The sequence below is a fragment of the Balaenoptera musculus genome, chromosome 1 (assembly GCF_009873245.2).
Source record: "Balaenoptera musculus isolate JJ_BM4_2016_0621 chromosome 1, mBalMus1.pri.v3, whole genome shotgun sequence".
Taxonomy (NCBI): domain Eukaryota; kingdom Metazoa; phylum Chordata; class Mammalia; order Artiodactyla; family Balaenopteridae; genus Balaenoptera; species Balaenoptera musculus.
Window position 1 is genome coordinate 111601852 of NC_045785.1, and position 17106 is coordinate 111618957.

The window sequence follows — 17106 nt, forward strand, 5'->3', positions numbered from 1 at the left end:
CAACTAGGTCCATGAGCCACAACTACTGAGCCTGCGCGTTTAGAGCCTGTGCTCCGCAACAAGAGAGGCCACGATAGTGAGAGGCCCGCGCACCGCGATGAAGAGTGGCCCCCGCTTGCCGCAACTAGAGAAAGCCCTCGCACAGAAACAAAGACCCAACACAGCCAAAAATTAATTAATTAATTAATTAATTTTTTTAAAAAAAAGTATTCATTAAGAACAGCAGCTCCCAAATCAGACTGCCTGGGTTCCACCACTTGTCAGTTCTATGATCTCTAGCAAGTTATGTAACTTCTCTGTGCCTCAGTTTCCTCTCCTGTAAAATAGAGATAACAAAAGTACTTACTTCATTGGCTTGTGGGGATTAGGGAGTTAATATATGTGAAATAGAACAATACCTGGTATAGAGTAAGTACTCAGTAACAATTGGCAATTATTTGCTATTATTTATTAAATTACCTCTTCACTGGTCTCCCTGCCCCGACTCTACCCCCTCTCTTAATCTTTTCCATATTGCAAAATGGAATTTTAAGTGAAATTTTTCAAAGTGCAAATCTGATCATGTTGCACACTCAAGCGCACACAAACACACACACACTCACATTGCTGAAAAAAGCATTCAGTGGCTACCAATCCTTAACATGTCCCCCAGGGTCCTGCCCACCCCTCCAGCCTCACCTTGTATCTCTCTCCACCTTGTTCTTGGGCTTTAGCCACACTTAACTTTCCCTCGGTAACTCATCATGCCCCCTTTCTGCCATGGAGCCTTTGCATATAATGGTCCTTCTATCTAGGTAGCACTTCCTCCCCTCAACTTCACTCTCACCCTCCCTCCTCCCTTTGCTTGGATAACTTCTGCTCATCTTTCAGATCTCAACTCAAGAGTCACTTCCATAGTGACATTCCCCACTCCCAGACTAAAATTCGGGTTTCTTTTTTTTAAATTACCATAGGGAATTCCCTGGTAGTCCAGTGGTTAGGACTCCACTTTCAGTGCCGTGGCCTGGGTTCAATCCGTGGTCAAGGAACTAAGATTCCACAAGCCATGTGGTGTGGCCAAAAAGAAAAAAAATTACTGTAAATTTGATCCCTTAGCAGTTGACCTCAGTTTGTAATTATCCACTTGTTTGTGTTATCACGTGGTTATTTGTTGTCTTCTCTAAACTGAAAGCCCCATAAAATCAGGAAACATATATTTCCTCCTCTTTTTATTGCAGTATCTACTGTACCTGGCACATACAAAGTACTACCGTCTGAATGAGTGAATGAATAAATGAATGAATGGGTCCTCAGCAGAAGCAACCACAACCACCATACAGGGCCTGTAAGGGGCTTAACCCTTCATAGTTATCGGGACCAAGACACAGACAACAGCCTCTGCCCTTTGGGCAGTTCACAGAGTTAGTAAAAGAGGGGGTCTGAGTGGCAGGTCTGCTGGTCATCAGTAGTGTGTCTTTGACTAAGTCACGTCACCTCTCTGAGCCTCCATATCTTCATCTGTAAAATGTGGATCATGATTCTTATCTCACAGGGTTAAGGAGGACCAAATGAGCCTTGGATGAGAAAGTGTTTTTTAAAACTTTTAACATTGAACAAACAGAAAGGATTGTTTTATTTTCCAAAAGGGAACTTTACTAGGAATTGAAATGGAAAGAAAAGCCAAATATACAGGAAGTACAAAAGCTGACCCAGGTGGCTTTAGTTTCCTTACCCTAATGTGGCAAGATAAGCCAGGTTCTCAGCCCATAGAATGACAAGCCTAGCTACAGATGGGTTTGTGGGTGCAATTTATTGGGCACCCACCACCTCAGTCCCAATAGTTTAGACACTAGGCCAGGCCAGTGTGAGACGCCAGACAGAGGGACCCTTCTCAGCTCCACTGTGGGACCCCCACAGGAGCCTGTTCTGGCCCCCTATCGCCTGCTCTGCTCAGGCCCTGCTCAGGGCATCTGGTCTCCTGGATGAGGGAGGAAGGCCCACCCTTCTCTGGGCCCAACACTCCCCAGAGAGGCCTCCAGCTGAGCTGCCTGACCTCAAAGTGGCTGCTTTTGCTCCTCTGGGGGCTCTCTGGCTCCAGGCCCTGGAGCCCAATCCTTGATTGTTGTTAAGTTTCTCTGACCTCCACTGAAGCTCAGCATCGTCCCCAGTGCTCTAGGCTTACACTTAGACCCCTCTAGAAACAGGCCTCTAACTGGGGTCACACACCAGCTCATTTCCTGCCAGCTGTTCTAAAGTCTTGACCGGTGAAGTGTTTGTTTCCAGACACAAACCAGGGGCAGTGAAGGGAGCTCTATTCTGAGCTGCCTCCGGGATCTCTCATGTCATCCCCACACCTTAGGCTTCACATCAAGTCCTTGGCAAAAGACTTGTACACTGAAAACGACAAACCATTGCTGAAAGAAATTGAAGAAGGCACAAATAGAGGGAAAGACATCCCATGTTCTTGGATTGGAAGACTTAATATCATTGAATGTCCATACTATCCGAAGTGACCTACAGATTAAATACAGTCCCTATCAAAATCCCAGTGGCATTTTTTTAGAAATAGAAAAAACTATCCTAAAAGTCATATGGAATCTCAAAGGACCCCAAATAGCCAAAACAATCTTGAGAAAGAAGAGTAAAGCTGGAGGCCTCACACTTCCTGATTTCAAAACATATTATAAAGCTACAGTAATCAAAACAGTGTGGAACTGGCAAAAAAGACAGACAGACATACAGGGACTTCACTGGTGGTCGAGTGGGTAAGACACTGTGCTCTCAATGCAGGGGGACCAGGTTCGATCCCTGGTCAGGGAACTAGATCCCACATGCATGCCACAACTAAGAGTTCGCATGCTGCAACTAAGAAGCCCGCATGCCGCAACTAAAAGATCTCTCATGCCACAACTAAAGATCCCGCATGCCGCAATGAAAATCCTGCGTGTCACAACTAAGACCCAGTGCAACCAAAATTAATTAATTAATTAACTAATTTAAAAGATAGACATACAGACCAATGAACCAGAATGGAGAGCCCAAAAATACACCCTCACATATTTGATTGAATGATTTTCAACAAGGATATCAAGACCACACAATGGGGAAAGGATAGTCTCTTCAACAAATGGTGTTAGGAAAACTGGATATTCATATACAAAAGAATGAATTTGGACCCTTACCTTATACCATATACAAAAATTAACTCAAAATGGAAACCTAAAAGTAAGACCTGAAACTATAAAACTCATAGAAGAAAACATCAGGGAAAATCCTCATGACATTGTAACAAGCAAAGATTCCTTGGATATGACACCAAAAAAAGATAACAAAAGCAAAAATAGACAAATAGAACTACATGAAACTTAAAAACTTCTGGGGAACAAAGGAAATAATCAACAAAGTAAAAAGATAACTTACAGAATGGGGGAAAATATTTGCAAGCCATATGTCAGATAACAGGTTAATTAATATCCAGGATATATAAAGAACTACAACTCAACAAAATAAAATAAAAAATAACCCATTAAAAATGAGCAAAGGATTTGAATAGACATTTCTCCAAAGTAGATTACACAAATGGTCAAGAAGCATATTAAAAGATGCTCAACATCACTAATTATCAGTGAAATGCAAATTAAAAAGAAAAAGACACAAGATACCATCTCACTTTCATTAGGTTGGTCACTATCAAAAAAAAAAAACAGAAAATAGCAAGTATTGAGGAGAATGTGGAGAAATTGGAACCCTTGTGCACTGTTGGTGGGAATGTAAAATGGTGCATCCACTATGGAAGAGTATGGAAGTTCTTCAAAATTTTTTAAATAGAACTGCCATATAACCCAACAATCCCACTTCTGGGTATACATTGAAAATAATTGAGGGGACTTCCCTGGCTGTCCAGTGGTTAAGAGTCCGTGCTTCCACTGCAGGGGACATGAGTTCGATCCCTGGTTGGGGAATTAAGATCCCACATGCCATGCTGTGTGGCCAAAAAAAATTTTTTTAAAAAGACAAGAAAAAGGGCTTCCCTGGTGGTGCAGTGGTTGGGAATCTGCCTGCTAATGCAGGGGACATGGGTTCGAGCCCTGGTCTGGGAAGATCCCACATGCCGCGGAGCAACTGGGCCCGTGAGCCACAGCTACTGAGCCTGCGTGTCTGGAGCCCGTGCTCCGCAACAAGAGAGGCCGCGATAGTGAGAGACCCGCGCACCGCGATGAAGAGTGGCCCCCGCTTGCCACAACTAGAGAAAGCCCTCGCACAGAAACGAAGACCCGACACAGCCATAAATAAATAAAAATAAATAAATAAAAATTAAAAAAAAAAAAAGACAAGAAAAAAATTTAAAACAGGATCTTGAAGAGATATTATCACTCCCATGTTCATTACAGCTTTATTCACATTAGCCAAGATCTAGAAGCAAACTAAATGCCCATTGGCAGATGAAAGGATAAAGAAAATGTGGTATATACATAAAATGGAATATTATTCAGCCTTCCAAAAGAAGGAAATTCTGTCATATGCTACAACATGGATGAACCTTGAGGATATTATGTTAAGTGAAATAAGCCAGTCAGGAAAGGGCAAGTACTGCATGATTCCACTTATATGAGGTATCTAAAGTAATCAAACTCATAGAATCAGAAAGTAGAACGGTGGTTGCCAGGGCCTGAGAGGTGGCGAATGGGGAGTTGCTGTTCAGTGAGTATAGAGGTTCAGTCCTGTAAGATGAAAAAGCTCTAGAGATCTGCTGTACAACAATGTGCATATAGCTAACAATACTGTAATGTGCACTTAAAATTTGTGAAGAGGGTAAACTGATGTGTGTATTTTATCACAATTATATATATATATAATGTGAGTGAGTTCTTCACCATTCAGTCAAGGTAGCATTGTGACCCCCAGGACAGGCAAAGGGTGTTCTTTACTTTTGGGGGGGGGGGGCTATATTGGGTCTTCTTTGTGGTGTACAGGCTTCTCATTGCAGTGGCTTCTCCCGCTGCAGAGCACTGGCTCTAGGCATGCAGGCTTCAGTAGTTGTGGCATGCGGGCTCAGTAGTTGTAGCTCACAGGCTCTAGAGTGCAGGCTCAGTAGTTGTGGCGCACGGGCTTAGTTGCTCCGCGGCATGCGGGATCTTCCCAGACCAGGGCTCGAGCCCGTGTCCCCTGCATTGGCAGGCAGATTCTTAACCACTGCGCCACCAGGGAAGTCCCTGTTCTTTACATTTTTAACTGGAGAAGGGTTGCTGTGAAGGAGAGATGGGAAAGAAGACCAGTGTGCTACCTTGACTGCAAGCCCATTCTGAGGCAGGTCACTTTTAGAAGGTTGAGGATCTGTAATGGATTCCAATAAAACTGTCTATGCCTGTGCATCTTTAGAAAAACCTTAAACCTTAGGGGTAAGCTGCCCTGGGTTGAAAACCATTGATCAAGAGCACACAGGCTTGATTTCCTGCCCTGTTTCTTTTGGGGTCATGTGCTGTCTTTCCATGGCAGGGGAGAAACATAGAAGCTGTCATTGTCCCCTACATCAGGCACAAGTCCCAACTCTGGCCTTCCACACCCCTTCCTTTGCACCCCACTTTCTCATCCCATAAACTTCTCTGTGTATTAGAATAATCTGTACATGAGAATTCAGTATCTCTGTGCTATTCATGACTCAAGACTGAGGGTTGCGGCGCCTCTCTCATGGAATTTCAGTGAGGACAAGATGGGATACACTGTGTGCCCAGAAGTTGAATGTGAGTTGAGTTTGGTCTATGAGGGACCAGAGGTGATGACACGTGTGGCCTTTGGCCCTTCATGGAGGAGGGAAGTAGCTGCTGACCCAGGGCTGACAGCACCAGCTGGGATCCCAGAGTTCTACTTCTTTCTTGCTCTGCCCTCTCGGTGAGATTTCCCCTTGCCACCCCCTTGCATCGGGGCCCATGGCAAAGATCACCAAGGCATGAGGAAGTTCCAAGGAGTGGAAAGGTTTTAATGAACATTACAAAGGGACTGGGTGAGGGGGACACAAACTCCAAATCCAGCCTTTGTTGCCCATTTCAGTGGCTCAGGAGGGAGGGGGCTCAACCCTGTTCCCAGACCCAGAGGCAGCTGGAGGGCAATCCCTGGAAGTCTCCTCTACCCAGCAGAGGGGCTGAGGGAAAGGGGAGAGAGGAGTCTCTGCTAGTGTTGCCAGGAGCGGGGAGACCTGAAGCAGCAAGCTGACCTCTAAGGTCAGGAGAGACCCGGAATCAGGCAGGAACATCAGAGGTCAGAAGGGTAGATGGACTGAACAGGTGGGGAAACTCTTGGGTCCCCATACAGCACTGTCACAGAGGGGCCCCAGGATCTGCTGGCTCCAGGGACTGAGACCCTCAGGGAGACACCCCCAGACTGAGACACTCACAAAGGGGCCCTGACATCCCCCCTTGCCCTGTTCAGCAATGGTCAGGAGAAGGTCTAGAGGGAGAAGAGAGGACAGGGGTCTGGGTGGGCAGAGGAGGCTGAGGAGGGAGCCTAGGAAGAGCATCGGGGGAGGGGACGGTGGGAGGGTCCTCTAGCTGCTGCTCTGCTGCTCCTGCTGGCGGATAAGGTTGGCGATGGGGCCAGTGATGCCGCCTATCAAGTTCCAGTACTCGTCGAAGCTGATGCACCCGTCATGGTTGGCGTCCAGGTTCTGGATGAGCTTGTCAGCAGCCCTTCGGTTCCCCGTGTCCTGGCGAGGAATTGAAGGTCAGTAATACTGAGGTGGCAGCTCCACAGAGGCCCCAGGAAGGACCCTAGGCAGAGTCCAGGGTCTGGCCTGGGCTGCTGCTGCCCTTGAAAGATGGGAACAGAGCCGTCACTGGCTCAGGCCTGGGCACCCTGAGGACAGAGGGCTGGGCGGGGTGGAGACCCCTGGTTTTGGGGGGATAACTCTGAAAGGACAGAAGCGGCAGTGGGGAAGGAAACCCAGAGAGGACAAGAGCTTCAGGAGCTGGGTTGGGTAGGGGCGTGGAGAGGCCAGGCCCTTGGGTGGGGGGACCTCACCGTCAGCATATGGTTGAGCTCCTTCTGAAGCATCTTCCGGAAGCTGCTCTTGCTGATCTTGTTCTTGGCCAGGCTGTTCTTGGACACGTATTTGTAGAAGTTTTCCACCAGGACGACCACCGCCTTCTCCAGCTCCGTGTAGGAGTCCGCCATCTCACCGCCTCACACCTCGCAGGGCCTGGCTGCCAGGATGAAGGGAGGTGAGGAGACCCCACAGGCCACACCTGCTCCTTCGTCTCTCTGCCCCTGTCCTCCCGCTGGCCCCACCCCCTGGGCCTCTGGCCCCCCCAGGCTGGCTGGTCCTCAGGAGGAAGTAAGCAGGGAAAGGGGAACCCAGGGTGGGCCTGGAATGACAACTATGTGTCTCCTCTCCTCCAGGTGCTCCCCAGCTCAACCGCCTCAACAGGTTTTCCAGGCACTTCCCCAGCCCCAGGCACTGAGCTTGTCAGAGCCCCAGAGAGAACAAGAGGCTCCGTGGGAAGAGGATGAGAGCCAGTGCCCATCCTTCCGCCTTCTCCATACCTGGCCCACCCAGAGTCCCTGGCCCGGGGACAAGCACAGATAGAAACTGCTAGGATGGGCCACGTCCCCCACCCCCAGGGTTGGCCGAGACCCCTGCCCCAGGCAACAAAGCAGGAGGCAGGGACCTAGGCTCTCCCCAGTCCTTCCCGCCAGGCTCCAGGACAGTGCGTCCAGGGTCTCAGGCCATGGCTGCCCTTCTCTGATAAAGGACAATGTCCTGATCCATCAAGTGAGGCTTTGTGCAGGCCCCCAGCCAGCCCCGGCTAGCCTAACCTCCCTCATACCCACCCCGAAATATACAGCAGGATACAAGGGCCCCTCCCCACCCCATTACCTAAGGAGGAGCCCGACATTCAGCCCCAGCTGGAGACAGCTGAAGATGGAGCCTCCACAGCCAGCCAGAGGCTACACACATCAGCCCCTCGCCCCAGGACAAAAGGCACTCACATTGCAAGCGGATACAGCCTACTGAATAACAGGATATGAGGGGAACAGGCGGATCTACTCTGTGAGTCGCCGCCCATGCCCAGAGCCCCCCCAAGTGAACCCTGGCAAATGAGCCTCCCTTCCCGCCCCCAAGCCCAGGAATGAGTTGCAGCTGCCTTGCCCATTGGGTCTTGGCAAGGGAAGGTGGACACCGCCACCAGGGCATCCCATGTTTCGATATGGAAGGGAAGTCTGCTTCTCCGAGCCCCACCGCAGCCCCTGCCCCTGCCACCTGCTTTCTAATCCCCCTCTTGGCCATCCATCCCTCCTCCTGTGCCCATTGCCCTGCCCTCTCCACCTAGCTGAAGCCTGCCCAAACCGCACCTCCAGGGAAGACTGCCCTGACCCTTGCCCTCTGGTCCTCCTCCCCTGGCTCCCACAGACTCTCAGCCAGCCTTGGCTGGGCCCACTAGCTGCTGTGACTGCAGTCTCTTCCTGAATCATCTCTCCCCAGACACCAGACCTTCCTGGAAACAAGGATAGTGTTTCTTATACACAGCCATTGTGTTAGGACTGGGAGACTTTGGGACCACTTTTTAAAATCCTAGATATACAACCTCCCTGCTTTTAATCTCTGCGTCTCCTCTCGCCCACGTGGCCTGGCCCAATGCTTTGCTCAAGGTAGATGCTCTATAAATATTCCACCTCCTGCCAGCCCTGATACCAGGTATCCAAGGCCCCTGACCACCCTTCGAAGATTTTTCTTTTACTAAACTTCTTCTGGAGGAAGGGTGAGACCCAGAAGGACTAAGCCAGGATGCAGGAAGGAAGGAGAGTTGAGAGGGAGAGGGGTCAGGCTAGGGCAACTCTGACCAGGAATCCTACCCTTCTCTCCCCTGCCTCGTCCACCTGACCGCTCTGGTCTGTGGCCGCAAGAATGAAGTATGGAACCAGGACTGTAGGAAACCTTTTTTTTTTTTTCCAGTACTCTTTATTTATTGTGTGTAATTGTGTGGTTCAATGTTTATACCTTTGTAAGACTTTCATACAAATGCTCTAACATTCACAAGTGAGGACAAAAATGTTTCAATCCATGAACTGTCTGCCCTGCTGCCCTTGGGTGGGCAGTTGCCCAGGCCTACGACCAGCATTCCTGGGGATTCCGAAAGCTCCACCCATGTCAGCAAGGATTGTGTCATGCCCTACTCCCAACCAGCCTTGGGAGTGGGGAGAAAGTTCAGAGAATCCCCCACTTTCACCATTCCAGACCTTGTTCCCCAAGTGAGGAATCCTGTGGGAAACAGTCAGGGAGAGGAAAGGATAAGAAATGGGTTTGGGGGGCAGTGTGTCTCTGTCCCTCTCCCCATGGCTGAGCACTCCCCTCCCACCACCTGCCATCTTGGAGCCCAGTCCTGCCCTTCCTTGATACCATGCCTCAGCCTCTACCTGGCAAGACACAGGTGAGCTCCCAGGAGACATCTCAGCACCTGCCGTCAGGTACACAGTCGCCCCAGAGAGCTGCGCTTCAGCTCCCAGGCCTCCCAGTAGTCCCCACCCCACCTTCTTCTAGCCAAATGGACAATGCTGGAGTTAACAATTTGGACAAATGCTTTTCTGAAGCTTTTTCCGAAGGAAAGGTGTTCGAGGGGAAGAGCCAGGTGTCATTACCTTCTTTCTCCTTCCCTTCCCCGGGGGTCAGGAGACAGGCTCTGCCACCACACCCATGCCAAGGTCACCTGCCCCTCCTGCCTGCCCAGTCCTCCCACCAAACCAGGCCAGAGGGTCCCCAGGCATTTGGTTGGGGGGAGGGGAGGTGGTGGGCCATCCCATCAGCCCCTCCCTGGGAAGGGTGGGGCAAGAGGTAACTCCTGCATTGACTTTGCCACAGGTTGATCCTGGCCTGAGGGTGGGGGGTGGGGGGGGTGGACAGTACACTGGAGCCTTCCAAAAAAATGAGAATGGAGGGACTCGTCCTCCAAAGGACCCTCTCACCTGGGGCCCCCATCCCTCCTGCAATGTTCTCATTGTCTTCACCTTGGCTGATTCATCACTGAGCAACCAAGAGGCCCCCACCCCGCCCACCTCAGCCCAGCTTGCTGACTTCTCCAAAAGCCCAAATTGCCCTGACACCATGCTCCTGGGTCTCAGCCACTCCAGCCCCACCCTCCCACCCCCAGGTGCTGGGCCCCACCCCTCCAAGTGCCTCCTCTTCACCCTCCATCTCTTCAACTCCCCAGTCCCTTTCCGTGTGGAGCCCTGAACATCCACCACACCCTCTAAAACTCACCTCCTCTTCCCACCTCCACACACACTTCTTGAGTCTTAAATTGTTCCCAAGTGTTGGGATATGTCCCTGGACTCCTATCCCTCCTAGTCACCTCTCCTCTAGAGCCTAGGCCACTCTCAAGCCTCAATTTGGCATTCTCTGCATTCCTTTCATCTACCTTGAATTTGTTCACTCATTTATCCACCATTCACTTGCTTACTCTCTCATTCATTTCCTACTTAATTCACTCATTTGCCCCAGCTGCCTGCAATACACAGGGAAGGCACAATCTACACTGGGCTGGTAATGCTTTACTCAATTTGCAAGGTTGTTTCAAATTAACCTCTCCAGCTTCTCCAGCTCCGTTCTGTGTTCCCTCTTCTCCTGCTCTTTTCCCAGTTCCAGAGGCTAGTATCTCTCACAAGTGTCCCTGCCTACCCCCCAGCCCCACCCTCACAGGACTCACTGCATCGAATCCACACAAATGTACACAATCACAATGAGCAAGGAATTCTGCTATTTCTGATCCCCTCTGCTTGGGTGACCCACCTACCTTCCAAACTCTTCTGCTTTCGGAATACATAGCTGGAGGAAGAAGACTGTTCCTCAGAAATTTTTTTCCAGACAAGTGAAGTTGGAGGAGTTTGGTGTGGACACGGACACAGACACACACACACACACACACACACACACACACAGACTGCTGCCCCTGGCCTCACCAACACCCAGAGAGCTCTTTTCTAGTCGATGGGGAAAGTCTGAGCTCGTGCTCACCAGCACTCCAGGACTCCGTCATGGGTCTCCAAGCACACCAGCCCTCACCCCCTCCAACCCGGACAGGGAGCAGGGCCAGGCAGGGGAAATGCTCTACAGGGCAGGGGGCTCCACTAAGCAAAGCAAGTCAAGCCAGAACCTGCCTGGGTCTTGAGGTAGAGGAGAAGCTGCCCAGTTTCCGGGCCCCTCTCCTGGAGTTCAGGCTCCAGGGGGCCTCACCCAGGTTCCTCCCGGGCCCCATCGCCCCTCCCAAGGAACAGCTCCCAGAGCACTTGGGGCCGGCGTCCGGCACCTGCCTGAGTTGAGAGGTGGAGAGAAGCAACCCAGGCCCCTGCCTCCCCTCCTCGGGCTGCTCTCAGGCTCTCTGGGCCCTCCCTGGCTTCTCCTGGACCCCATTACCTCTCCCGGTCACAGCCCCCAGCGCCCAGCGAGGCCTGTGTCCAGGGCCTGGCTACTCCCCAGCCTCCACCAAACACATCTGCCGTTTTTCTGTTGGGGAAAATCGGAGCAGCTGAGGGCAAAGCTTCTGAACACTCTGCCCGGTGGCCCAGCCCTGGGAGAGGAACCCGGTCAGCTGCTGGGCTGGGGAGGGTGTCTTGCCACCCCATCCACTCCTCTGAAGACCTCTCCAACCCCCAAGCCCACCAGAACGCTCCATTCCCAAACTGGCCTTTTGGGAAAGTTAACAATTGACAAAACCTTCCTGCTCAGTCTCTGCAGGCCCCCCTCCCCAGGCCCCCTTCACTGCCCTTTGTCCGGGCCTCCCAAGCCTGCAGGGCCCCTCCGGCAGCCCCAGGCCTCCCAGGACGGGCCTGGGGTGCTCACCTACCTTCTTGGTCCACCTCCTCTCCTGCGGGGCTCTGGAACCTGGGCTCTGGCACTGCCAAGTAGCTACGCCCTCAGCCAGCCAGGACTCCTCCCCGCTGCACTCCCAGAATCTGTCCCACTCCCTCCCGGCCCTGCCTGGAGGAGCTGGCTCAGTGGGGAGGTAGGGTCTGAGCTCCCTCTTGACTTACTTGGCCCTGGGGTTGGGCCCATGTTAAAGGGATACACACCTTTTTTAAACACCCTTCCGCCCCCCACCCCAGAGGGAGTGGTGCAAGCTGGCGCTCCCCCAACCCCACCCTCCTAACCCCGCAGGGCCTGAACAGAATTTACAACTTTGAGAAAGGAAGGGAAAGACTGTCACCTGCCCTTCTCACCTGGGTCACTGGGAGCCCCGTTTCAGGGACCCCCTAACAGACAAATTCAGTTAGTATTCCAGGCCAGCGTGGCTGGCCACTTAAATTTCCTTGCTGTTGGGATTTCAGGAGTAATGCCGGATTTCCATGGGCTACAGTCAAAAGGGCCGAGAGCGAGGCTCCTTGTCTTCCACCTCCAGTGCACCCATCCCTAGAACCTCTTGTGTGCAGCAGAGGATTCCTCTGGAAACACCCCTCTACCCCTTCTCCAAGATACCCAAGGAAATTGGCCAGTTTGATGTCCCAGATGCAACAGCTGATGCCAGAAGTGACCCATCCCCCCACTCCAGTGACTTCCGCTCACTGGCTCTCACTCTGTGTCAGGCTCTCTGCTAAGTACTTTACATCATGTGTCCGATCCCCATTTTACAGATGAGGAAACTGATACTCTGAGAATATGCCCCAAGTTCCAAAGATAGTACGTGGCAGAGCTGGGATTCAAACCCAGTTTGGTCAGCCTGTTTCTCGGCCTCACATTTCCCCTGCTACCAGTCAGCCAGGCACACCTGGGTTCATATTCTTCTCCCCACATGTGCACACACGCCCTCCTGTCCTGTCAGAGGGCCGGGTCCCTGGCAAAGTACAGCCTGTCTCTCAGAGAGAACCAGGTCTCCCACATTTTAGGCCTTGTGCCATCCTCAACCCAAATCCACGGGGGAACATGAGGCCCCTATTCACCTCCACTGCCGACCACTGCAGCCCCACAGGTACCGTGCCACCTAATGACCCTGCCATTCACCCCAACTCCTCCTCACCCACGGACCCTTGGGGTGGGGGTGGGGTTCAGTCAAGACAACGTCTTTCATTTTTTTCCATCTTCTTTATTAATCAAATGATACAAAACAACCATCATTCTATAAATGCCCAAGCACCCAGCTGGTCCTCTTACTCCCAAAAGTCACCCTCCTCAGCCTCTCCCCCACCCTGCTCTCTCTCTTCCCCTGCCCTAAGCCAGGGAGACAGAGTCCTGAGAGGAGGCTGGGGCAGAGCTGGGGGCAGGGAGGGACAGCACTGGACAGACAGTTTGGGTTGGGGAAGAGATTAGGAGGGGTAGGTTCGTAGAGACCCTTTTTAGTACCGAATATCCATTCCTACTTCCACCCCCTTCAAATCAGTTCCCATAGCTCAGTTCCTCTCTGCCCTTCCCCACTACTAAATGACTTGGCCCTTACAGCATCCTCAACCCTCCAGCAGCCCTCCAATACATCCCTGGCCCCAACCACCCCCTGAGCCTCCCCCAGGTGGGGACCCCTGGACCCATTAGCTCCATGGAGCTCCCAGGAATGAAGTACACAGAGGCCCCAGGAAGGGCCATTATGAACCTGAACCTTGCAGAGGTGAGACGGGGTTGGGGGGGGGGGGGCTGGGGAATAGTGCGGGGGTGGTGGAGAGAGGAGTTTTATTTCCAGGCCCCCCAGGCTCTGGAGGCCCGCTTTCCCCAATATCCCCCCACCGCAGAATTCCAGGGGAAGGTTTTCAACTCCCCGGGACAGGGCTCTCCAGCTTCACACTCTTGGCTGCTTCTCCAATCAGCTCCCAGAAAGTCCGGAACTCCAGTTTAGAGTTGTTACAGCTGCCCAAGTTGGCAATTTTCTCTTCCAGCCCACAGTTGTTCTGAAAGGAGGGAAGACACCACAGCTCAGCCAGGCAGCACCTTCCAATCTTCCCACTCCACCCTGCCCAGGGGCAGAAAGCAGGTCCTGAGCCTACCTGGCACTGACAAGGGGAAGGGCTGGGGTTTGCCAGTACCAGGGGCCTTGGCAGTGTGGGTGGGGTCTTGGAGTACTTGCTTGGGAAGTCAGGGCACTGCCTGGGGCGGGGTCCACTCCCTCAGTACCGGCATGAGGTGGGGTAGCTGCTGGGTGACCAGGTGCCGAAGCTCGGAGGGGGTCAGCGTCTCCTTCCCGCCCTCCACCGAATACTGGTGGAAGTTCTTGATCAGGGTCTCGATCGCCCTCTCCACGTCACTGAGTTCCTGGGCTTCCTGAGGGCAACAGACATCACCCATGTTGCAGAGGCCCCACCCATCCTATGACACCCTGCTTCCCCAGGAGCCGGGCAGAGCCAACAGGGCAGAAGACAGCTGGCAGGCACGTGGGCCCTCGCCCACTCCAAAGTCCAGCATCCAGCCCCTTTGCCCCCACTGTCCTCTGCCCTGAGCCATGTGTTGGGCAAAGCTTCCTCCCCACCTCCCCCCAGCCTCCAGGCAGGGCAGGTCCCAGCATGAGACCCAGGCATCCTCTTCCAGGGAGGGCCCATCTGCATCACCCTGTGTGGGCACCAGAGAGGGTTCAGGTCTCACAGGCAGGGTCTGGAGTGCAGAGCAAGGCCAAGGTGAGGGGGCAGAAGTCAGTGAGGGACATAGACCCTCAGGGTGAAGGAGAGGAGAGTGGGAACAGAAAGGCCAGGAACGAATGGGCCCACCTCCACGTTGGCTGACCCACACTGTCCCATGGTGCTCAATGCACTTGGTCCTTTGTTGAGAGTTTTGTCGTCCTACAGCCGGCCCCAGAGGATCTGATGTCTCATGATCTGCTCAGAGGAGGGGGGAGGCTGAGCTAAGGAGAGAACTCAGCATTTCTTTCTCAACTATCCCCTTTGGCTCACCCCAGATATTCTGTGCTTCACCCAGGGGGTCAGAGCCAACTCCACACAAGCCCCATCCCTGCCCAGGCTCCCAAAGCTAAGGTCACAGCCCCCAGGCCAACCTATTTAGAGGGAATCCCTTGAGCCTCACCTTAGCCTCCTTCCTCCCACCCCTTCCAACTCCCCACCCCTGTTCCACACACACACACACACACACACACACACACACATACACACCAGCCTCCAGGGCCTGGTCCCCCAGACCCTCCCCTGGCAGACTAGGGTAGGATAGGTTAAGCATGCCCTCTGGACCGGGAACAGCCCATTTTGGGTGAAAAGCCCTGGGACTCCTTACCTGCTGGCAGCCGCTGAGACAGGACTGGAAGAGCCAGTGCACCTGAGCTCAGCTCTTATACCTGGGGGAAGGGAGGGGAGGCAGGGGGCTGGGCCTCCTCCTGAAGCCAGCCCTGCTCCTGCAGCCGCCTGGGCTGTGAGCCAGCCCCGCGGGGGCCCCACCTCCATTGGCCGCAGCTCCGAGAGCCCGCCCGCACCCCGGCCACGAGGAGGGAACCATGGAGAGCTGGGTCTGGGATGCCCCTGGCCCCAGACCAGCAGGCAGAGTCCAGGGAAGATAGGGAGGGGAGGCTGGTGGGGGGAGAGAGGGAGGACTTGGAAACACTGTGGCATGGAGCCTGGGAGGAAAGGCCTGGAGGAAATGTAGGACAGGAAAGGGTTCTGAGGGGGCTCTGAGTCAGTCACCAGGAAAGAAGGAGAAGCAGAGGCTGGTCAAGGCGGGTTTTGTGGCCTTGAAGGAATGAGGGACACGTGGGTTGAAGTACTTTAATGTGTCACACACACACATTCCTCCCCGCAAGGCCGATTTAGATAGTGACACTCAAGCCTGCCCAGCCTTGCCGAGTCCTAATGGCAGAAATTTGGGTCAGGAGGAAGGAGCCAGAGAAGGGCAGCCCGGTGAAGGGGGCAGACTGAGTGTTGTCCTGATGTCCTTTCAGCTCCCCGAAGCCAGCATGCATGTGTGGGAGGCCCAGATGGGTTATCTGTCAGCCAACAACCTCTCCAAACTGGTTGGGCTACCTGCTTCTCCCTCCCTCAGAATCCCATGCCTTCCCTAACCCAGAGACTCCACAGCAAACCGCCCTCCCCACCGCCCCCCCAATCCAGCACCCGGGATAACATCCCAGGGATCCTGGACTGTAGGTCTGGGGGGAACTCAGCCCAACCCCAGCGGCCTTCTCCACCTGATGAGGAGGAGGAAGGGAGAAGGCAGGGGAGTCTTTGTGGGTCAGGAAAGGATGGGGCAGTACTGAGAGCCAGAGTTCCTGGACTCCTTTCCTAAACTCTGAGATCAAAGCATACCTCCCAGTGCCCCTCTGCGGGTCTCCTTCTAGGGCTCCTATGTACTTTTGGCCTCCACTGGGGTGTCTGTAAGTGTCTCAATGAGGGGGCCCTTCCAAAGTAGCTTATTCTGAGAGTTCTTCTGAGGGGTCTCAATCTGGGGACCCTTCTGAGGCTATCTCGATTTCAGGGTTTCTCCAAGACTGTCTCAGCCTGAGGTCTCTAATGTCTCAGTCTGGGGGTCCCTCTTAGAGTCTCTCACTGTGAGTGAGCCCCTCTGGAATGTCTCAAATGGACCCTCAGAGTCCCAGCCTGGCGGTCCCTCTGAGGTCTCTCAGTCCAGGGGCACTTAGATGGAAGGTCTCAGTCTAGGACCTTTTCATGGTGTGTGATGGGGAGCTTGTCTCAGCCTAAATGTTCCTCTGGACTCATAGCTGCCTCAAATGATGGACACCTGACAGGAAGGCAGTGACAGTCCTTGGAAGGCAGTGCCTGCTGGGCTGCCCCACCCCTGCTCCCTCTGGTGGCAGACAGTTCAAACCACATACCCCTCCAACCAAGAAGGATGGGGAGAGCAGCGCTTGGGTGCCCTAAAGTTCTGCTTCCTGCAGCGCGACCGCCACCCTCACCCCAGTCCTCGAACCAGAACCCTGTGTTCATCCCTCTGCTTCACCCCTGCTATGGTAGGAGGGAGGAGAGGAGGGTCCAGGGTTCCCAAGCACCCGTCCAGAGAGGATCCCGGTTCATTACAGAGGCTCTGGAATTTCAACCCAGTTCTACCTATTCTTGTCTTTGTGACTTAACCTCTCTAAAATCTGTTTCCTTATCTTTAATACAAGACTTAAAAATAGTACCTACCTCAACGGGCTGTGAGCATTAACTAAAATAATACAAGAAAATGTTCAGCCCTGTTCCTGGCACAGAGCAAGCCTTCAACACATG

General features: G+C 52.9%; 2 protein-coding genes across 7 annotated transcripts; both read right to left on the reverse strand.

The window, feature by feature from the left end:
- Positions 1-5931: 5931 nt before the first annotated feature.
- S100A16 (S100 calcium binding protein A16) lies at positions 5932-11967 on the reverse strand. Of its 6 annotated transcripts, none has more exons than XM_036873247.1 (3): positions 11811-11967; positions 6994-7175; positions 5932-6679 (listed from the first exon to the last, which is right to left on the reverse strand). In XM_036873247.1, the coding sequence occupies exons 2-3, from the start codon at positions 7144-7146 to the stop codon at positions 6521-6523; spliced, it is 312 nt and encodes a 103-aa protein (XP_036729142.1). In that variant the 5' UTR covers positions 7147-7175; positions 11811-11967; the 3' UTR covers positions 5932-6520. The 6 variants fall into 6 exon arrangements, with proteins under 6 accessions (XP_036729142.1, XP_036729180.1, XP_036729151.1 ...); XM_036873285.1 differs by having other exon boundaries at positions 6994-7171; positions 11811-11950; XM_036873256.1 differs by lacking the exon at positions 11811-11967 and adding an exon at positions 11381-11470.
- A 1055-nt stretch (positions 11968-13022) lies between these two features.
- Positions 13023-15251, reverse strand: S100A14 (S100 calcium binding protein A14). The gene is made up of 4 exons (XM_036834367.1): positions 15164-15251; positions 14647-14754; positions 14060-14206; positions 13023-13836 (listed from the first exon to the last, which is right to left on the reverse strand). Exons 2-4 carry the CDS (start codon positions 14674-14676, stop codon positions 13699-13701), a joined length of 315 nt encoding a protein of 104 aa, XP_036690262.1. The 5' UTR covers positions 14677-14754; positions 15164-15251; the 3' UTR covers positions 13023-13698.
- Positions 15252-17106: the final 1855 nt, after the last annotated feature.